The sequence below is a fragment of the Sinocyclocheilus anshuiensis genome, unplaced genomic scaffold, assembly GCF_001515605.1.
Source record: "Sinocyclocheilus anshuiensis isolate Anshui unplaced genomic scaffold, SAMN03320099.WGS_v1.1 scaffold44, whole genome shotgun sequence".
NCBI classification, from domain to species: Eukaryota; Metazoa; Chordata; class Actinopteri; order Cypriniformes; family Cyprinidae; genus Sinocyclocheilus; species Sinocyclocheilus anshuiensis.
The window spans coordinates 1,548,153-1,555,892 of NW_015555746.1; the positions used below are offsets into that span (position 1 = coordinate 1,548,153).

Consider the following 7,740-nt stretch of genomic DNA (forward strand, 5'->3'; position numbering starts at 1 on the left):
TCTCATTCAGCTCGTCTGCTGCTTCTGTTTCATGCAGATATTTTTATGTATAGTTTCACAAAACTGAAGTCAAACCATTCTGTTTTTGATTCAAATGTCGAAATTATACAATGTAATTTAGATTAAAAACTGCTCATGTTGCATGTATGCAGCATCTTTGTTTGGATCATGATTAAAATGTAGTGGTTGCCTCTAATTTTACATAGAAAGAGCACAGACAAAGCCTTATTTTGTTTATATGAAGAGATTTATTTGATTTGTGTTACTTATTTATTTGATTAATAAGTCAAATAATTGGGGCTTTTTTAAAATTTCTATTTAGTTTTGTTATTTACATTTACATTATATTTCAATTTTGTCATTTAGCAGACGCTTTTATCCAAAACGACTTACAAATGAGGACAATAGAAGCAATCAAAACCAACAAAAGAGTAATTATATGCTATAAGTGCCATATTAGTATATTATTATAGTGTTATATTTAAATTTCACAAAGAAATGTGGAACATTTTGTCCAAGCAATAATAAAAGGACACATTTAATTTATAATTTGTCTTAAATCTAATTTTGTAAAAAAAAAAAACGTGAATCGAATCATGGAATCAAAATCGTGAATCGAATCGAATCGTGAGTTGAGTGAATCGTTACATCCCTATTTGTTTAACGAGATGAAGTTGGTTGGTGATGTATAATATCCTGTGGTTGTTTTCATATGGGTCGTTTTTATTGCATTGTAAGCCTAACTGCATTTTTTGTGTAATTGCGAATCTCTGTGTGCAGGGAGGCAGCCAAAGAGTGCCGCAGAAAGAAAAAGGAGTATGTGAAGTGTTTGGAGAACCGTGTGGCTGTCCTGGAGAATCAGAACAAGACTCTTATCGAGGAGCTCAAGACATTAAAGGACCTGTACTGTGTTAAAACTGGCTAGTGGGACATCCATCCAATCATGCTAATGGGACTTTGCTGGCAGACCTGTCTGCCTACGTGCTTATAAAAACACAGACACAGGGACTTTTTTCTGGCATGAGGATGCATTTAATCCTCATGTCAAATGCTTGTTTTTATACAACTAATTTTTAACTAATAGCCTAAGAACGATTGACCAGTAACAACAGCAACTGTTATGCTTTTCAGGATAGATGGAAAGAGGGATACGCTTTTCCATTAACATATTTTTTATTTGCAGTCAACAGATGTTTATATATGTGTATGTGTCTTGTGCAAGCATTGGCACATCTGCACTGGGAGATCTCGCTTTATTCTTGACCCATTTGGTTTCCAGGGAATATTGAATGTTAATTTTATTTGAAGCGCTAGCTGAATTTTGATATATCCAGATAGAAGACTGGTATTTTTACACCTTATCTCAGATGCGCTTGTACATATGAAAATTGTGACGTGATTGTGTTTTTCATGAAGTCATGCAGCTGTGTTCTTTGCATTTTTGCTAATTTCCCCTTCTTAGGAAGCTCTGGTATTCTTATCCCCATTCCGTATTTTATTTTAATGAGTTTTAGTGAGAGGTTTTCTACAGAGACTGAGCAGAATTTAAGGTGAGGACTTTCAGCTTTATTATTATGGGTAACATGAAACAGTGGTAAGCTCATTTAAGCCTTATTCTGGATTGATAGACTCATATTGTAGAATTCAAACCTATGTCCTTTGTAGTCCAGGTCTTTGTAGTATGTCTGATTGGTCTTTAAGGCATATACACACTTGGGTTGGGACTGTTGTTGGTTTTAGCTGAGTAATAGGTCTGAGGCTTACCACTGTTTATAAGCCAAGCTGTTACAAGACAATCGAATCAGGGAGTATACAATGAAAAAAAGCCTGATGTCACTTGTTTTTGCTAGAGTGAATCTAAATAAATCTTTTTTTTTTGTTTCTCTCCCTTTCAGTTTCAGTGTTGTTTTGTTGCTTGCCTAATTTGTGACTCAGAGGCCCTTGGAAAAACTCCACTCAGTATATTTGGAAAAACGTAATAAAACGAATTATAGCTTTGATTTTTTCAATTCCATAAATAATTAAAAAATTTATTTCCAAGCTTAGGAAAAGTACAAAAACACAATCAAAGTCAAAGAAATTTCTGTAGTGAATCAGCTATACATATATATGTTGGAAAGGAAGCGTCTTAAAATTTAAAGTTGGAGAATGCAAGATGGTCTTTTTGAGTATTTAGCTAATGCCGTAGTATTATAACAAGTATGGAAGTAGGAAGGAAAAAGTATTAAGGTATGCTTCATTTTTTTTATGTGTTACTTTGTATGACATGCATTCCTCCTAACCACTAGAAGGCAGTATAGCTCTCGTACGGTGGCCGAGAGAGCTCAACGCGCTGCAACTTAAGAAAGTAGGATATTACAATGCAAATTTTAATACAGAAAATATAATTTGCAGGTCAGCACCATTATTTATTATTATTATTTTATTTTTTTTTATACATTATGTGAAAATGTTAAAGGAGGAGCATATATTAATCGTTTTAATTGCTTTACTATTTTTAGATTTTGACATCACATCTACAAACATTTTAATCTCTTTTCCAAGCACCATAAAAAGAGGTTTGCCTTTTGTAAACTTGCATTTATGAATGTGAAATTTACATAAAAATAAAATAAAATGTATTATAAAACCAACATCCTTTAAAGAGCGATCCTTGATATAATAACCCAAAATCACATGTTTATAAGATAAGGAAAATGTTTTTAAAATATTATCAGCAATGAAACCCTCCACATTATTCCAAAAATGCTGGGTATATCGGCAGGACCAAAACAAATGAGAAATTGTTTCAGTGGAGCATTCACAAAAAGAGCATTTTAAACCTACATCAATTTTAAATTTTTGTAGGAATTCTTTTGTTGGATAAACTCTATGAATTAATTTATATGAGATTTCCTTAACCTTATTTGTAAGGAGGAATTTTTGAGGTAACGACCAAACTTGAGTCCAATTTACATTATTAAATATATTGTTCCAGTAGAAAATAACATAAGGTGTAGAAATATTCTCTTTTAAAAACAAGGATCTAATTTTTATAGTTGTTAGGCTTTAACCCCGAGAAACAGATAGAGCCGACTAAGGTATGTTCAGGTCTAGGAGGACAGACAGAAAGTGCGGATGTACATATACTGCTTTTGAACAGCATATGTACACCTGCAGGAATGGCCCTAGTAAGCACCTTGGTGTTTTTTCAATTTGCATGTGTTTTCTTAAGTTGCAGCGCGTTGAGCTCTCTCGGCCACCGTACTCATGCATTAACCATAAACTCACAAATGCTGGCCTGCATAAATTTCCAAAAGACTATTTTATATAGATGAAAGTATTTTGTTGTTTTACCTGCTGGTATTTTAGTATTTAATAGTGCTGTGTTTTACAGACAGAATACTCATGCAACAAGATAGTCATATAAAATGTGAGATTGTCTTGAGATTGTCTTTTTACATTAAACAAAAACTTTGTATTTTATACATTCAATACAAATTGCTCTTTCATACAAACATTTAAAAGTGCATAGTGAAATGAATCAGGCTTACTGAAAGAAAACATGCTTGAGAAAGCCTTTAGAAGGTTTTTCTTTCTGCGATTATTCATATTCATCATTTGACTGCATGACCAACAATGTGTGGTTTGAGCATAAAAAATAAAGGAGCTTGGATGTGGCGTAGCTGAAGGTCAGAAAAGCAAGCTGCCTCGAGGTGCTTCCAAGTAGCACGGGTTGTATCACAGCCATTGTTCATATAGTACCTGACAAGTATACATATACATACATATATGATGACTATAAACTTACATACAGTATTTAAAGGCGTTCTTATTCCATAGAGGACATATGCTTTGTTACTAGTATTCCATCGTTGCGTTAAATGAATACATTCTGGAATATATACAGTATATATATATATTGTATATACACTGAACAAAATTATAAACGCAACACTTTTGTTTTTGGCCCCATTTTTCATGAGCTGAACTCAAAGATCTTAGACTTTTTCTATGTACACAAAAGGCCTATTTCTCTCAAATATTGTTCACGGTGCATTTTATTGATGGCATTTTTAATGCACAGAGATACCCTGACGAGATCCTGAGGCCCATTGTCAGCAGGGACTGGCACTCTCTCTGGCAGCTGCCAGAGTTTGTGGCAGCTGCCACTAGTCGTTTCTGGCAGCTGCCAGAATTCGTGGCAGCTGCCACGGTCTTTCTCGCCGTTTCTGCTGTTTGCTCGGTAAAACTACACTGTTCTCAGTGGCAATAAGCTAAATTGCATAAGCATTTTCCCATAAAGAACATACACACACATAAGGAGTGCCAGAGGTCATGTCACTTAATGTTAAAACTGCTGTTGCCGCTAGCCAATACTGTATATATGCACAAACATGTCATGGAATGCCAGGAGAAAACAAGGATAGATCCAAATGCAGTTTATTCAAGTATAAAATAAACAGAACAGAAACGTGGCAAAAGGTAATCCAAAACACAGGGAACAGATAACACGATGTAACCTTAACAACATCAAACACAAACATCAGATATCAAATAATACTGCAATTTTGTTCAGTGTATATGCTACTATATGGAATTTTACATATTTACTCTAGCTGGAGATAAATAACTTTACAAAAGTTATAAAAACATTTTATGAAGACCATAAGTAAATAAAATGATAAAATAGTTTTAATAATTTTGTGAATATTGTTTTTATTTTACCAGAATGGTTGAAGAACATGTTGAAAAAAGTAAATCCAGCTTGAGGGGTCAGACACCACATGTTCAAGGAAGAATAATGCTCCTCCCTGAAGAAAGTACAAAATGTATATTTCTCAACTCAAAACTACTTGAATACGGTTGTTTTGTTTAAAATGAACTAGTATTTTAAAGCACTTAGGAACAGTAGCCTACTAATCTGTATTATAAAATGTGATAATACCAAATGTGTTATCTTTCAACCTGAGCAATGACTGTCCTAAACTTACAGGCCTCAGAACTCTCTTTGCTTCTTGCAGAACCTTCTGTGTATCCTGGACTGAGCACAGAACCAGCGTGCACACCACAACATCCATTGAGTTGTCCTCCACCGCCTTCAGATTCTCCCCCGACGCCACAATGAAGCTGTCATAAACGAGGTGGTCGTTCTTCACCGTGCTTTTCTCCAGGTACTTTTGGAAATGCGGGTTGGGGTCGATGCATGTGATCCTGCAGCCCGTCGGGTAATGCTCAAAGTTCGCCCCGGATCCGCAGCCCAGCTCCAGGATGCGCAGAGAGACTTTTGGGGGGAAGAATTTGTCTAGGTTTCGAAATAGTTCCCTTTTCTTTTCCTTCATCATTTCATTGTACGCTAACGTGAAATTATATACGAACCGAGGAAAGAAGCGTTTGTAGAAAGACGCAAGTCCAATCACCGCCGCAATGTGCAGCGGTAGAGTGAGGACATTGACTAAAAGAGCGCAAGCGTTCATAAACAGCGTCATTTTTAACGACAAATCTGGAACACTAACAGCTACATCTGGTAGACAAGAGGTTTGCGCGCACCTTGTGACAACTGACCAATCCGCGTCTTTGACGCATGTGATATACTCCAGAAAATCAGTACTCCAGTCTGACGCCAGATGGCGACCGTGTATAAATAATAATAGTAGTGGATCCTCCTTTCTTTTCCTCACTAAAAGTCACCCTCGAAGAAATGAATAGTAGTTTTGAGAAAAATGTTTAAAAGCGTGTACACTCGTTCAAAGGCTTATACCTAATAAAAGCTTATTCTACATGGAGCGGGTCTTCTCATTAGGGACAATACTGAGATCACATGACCAAATAAACACTTTTTTTTATTGCAAAAAAAAAAGGAACATACAAATAATAGCAATACAAATGATAAACAAATAAGAAACAAAAAAGCATAGCTCACATTTAATTTTAACAAATAAAGATATTACAAAGTACCAGGGGGATTGAAGATTGTATCATAGTATTTTAAACATGTCACAGACTTTTTATTTTTTAACAGTCTTATTGAAGAAAGATAAAAGTCAAAATCAGAACAAAACAAAATTTACAAAGGAGACGAATTAAGATATTTTTGATTATGTATGTGCAGTTTTGCTAATAAAATAAAAAGGTTAACAAATAATTCTAGATCTTTGTTGCTTTTGTTTTCATAATACAAGATAACATCCTTTAAAGTAAAGCAATAATTAATATTCATTTAATTAAATATAAACTCTGCCAAATCCATCCAAAACCTGTTTACGACGTTACAGGCAAAAAAATAATCTCTTTCTCACTGTTACATGACTAAATGAACACTATTCTTTTCACAAGACTGTGATGACGTGTTTCAATGGTCATCGGCATTGTAAATCCTCCAAAGTTGTTTATATTTTCATTAAAAAAAATGTTTTACATTTATAACACTATACTTTGTATTATATTACTTTAGCAAATTACAAAATAAATAAATGAAATAGTTTAGACTAATGCGAGGGTGTTTCTAAAATGTATATAGGAACATATCTATAGGAACATATATTTGACATCGTTCTCCCTTCTGACTGCCATTATCAGTCTTTTTTTTTTTTTTAATGTTTCCATAATGTTTGCAAGAAAATAAATGCTCCTTAAAGTTTGAGAGCATTCAGATATAAAGTTGTTATAACTGGGTAGCTACATAGATAGTAGAAAAGCAGGATAAAGAGAGATTTTAAATCTGAGTTGGAAACTAATTGCTCTAAATCATTCTTCTTGTCTACTGGAGTAAAAGGCGGTGAGTAATCATAAAAACATAAGACTTTTATGTAGCAGCTAATTTTGCTTAAGGTGTATTACAGTGCATTCAGTAGATTGTACTGTTGTTTAACAACATACCAATCGTTCAGCTGATGACATGTCTTTCTGAGAAAAACTTTCAATAGACAAAAACTCCATTATTAAGATAAATGGACCATTTCCGGGTTTCTCACCAGCGGAAGTCATCATAGTTGTGTAAACTTCTATAGCAGTGAATGGGAGTCTAAGAACCACATATATATATATATATATGTGGTTCTTAGACTCCCATTCACTGCTATAGAAGTTTACACAACTATGATGACTTCCGCTGGTGAGAAACCCGGAAATGGTCCATTTATCTTAATAATGGAGTTTTTGTCTATTGAAAGTTTTTCTCAGAAAGACATGTCATCAGCTGAACGATTGGTATGTTGTTAAACAACAGTACAATCTACTGAATGCACTGTAATACACCTTAAGCAAAATTAGCTGCTACATAAAAGTCTTATGTTTTTATGATTACTCACCGCCTTTTACTCCAGTAGACAAGAAGAATGATTTAGAGCAATTAGTTTCCAACTCAGATTTAAAATCTCTCTTTATCCTGCTTTTCTACTATCTATGTAGCTACCCAGTTATAACAACTTTATATCTGAATGCTCTCAAACTTTAAGGAGCATTTATTTTCTTGCAAACATTATGGAAACATTACTTTTACATGTTCGCTGAACATTCTGAAACAAGTAGTAAGATTTTAAAAAATGAATCAAAAACGTTTAAGGAAATCTATCTATCTATCTATCTATCTATCTATCTATCTATCTATCTATCTATCTATCTATCTATCTATCTATCTATCTATCTATCTATCTATCTATCTATTTTTTTTTTGGGAAATTCGTGAAAAAAATATTGTGGAGTTTTTCTTTTGCTTTTTTTTGAGCAACTGGGAATGCAAAAATGATATATATATATATA

At 33.9% G+C, this 7,740-nt stretch overlaps 2 protein-coding genes and 1 long non-coding RNA gene across 3 annotated transcripts in view; 1 reads left to right on the plus strand and 2 right to left on the minus strand.

The window, feature by feature from the left end:
* atf1 (activating transcription factor 1) overlaps positions 1–1,883 on the plus strand; it is a 7,248-nt gene extending 5,365 nt beyond the window's left edge. The window contains exon 8 of the mRNA XM_016467154.1: positions 781–1,883. Coding sequence (XP_016322640.1) covers positions 781–925 — 145 coding nt within the window. The 3' untranslated portion in view covers positions 926–1,883. The remainder of the gene's footprint in view (positions 1–780) is intronic.
* LOC107673537 (uncharacterized) overlaps positions 1–2,599 on the minus strand; it is a 19,461-nt gene extending 16,862 nt beyond the window's left edge. The window contains exon 1 of the long non-coding RNA XR_001632411.1: positions 2,439–2,599. This is a non-coding gene — a long non-coding RNA (uncharacterized LOC107673537). The remainder of the gene's footprint in view (positions 1–2,438) is intronic.
* A 2,104-nt stretch (positions 2,600–4,703) lies between these two features.
* LOC107673452 (methyltransferase-like protein 7A) lies at positions 4,704–5,549 on the minus strand. The gene is made up of 2 exons (XM_016467051.1): positions 4,974–5,549; positions 4,704–4,793 (listed from the first exon to the last, which is right to left on the minus strand). Exons 1-2 carry the CDS (start codon positions 5,466–5,468, stop codon positions 4,704–4,706), a joined length of 585 nt encoding a protein of 194 aa, XP_016322537.1. The 5' UTR covers positions 5,469–5,549.
* Between the last annotated feature and the right edge of the window lie 2,191 nt (positions 5,550–7,740).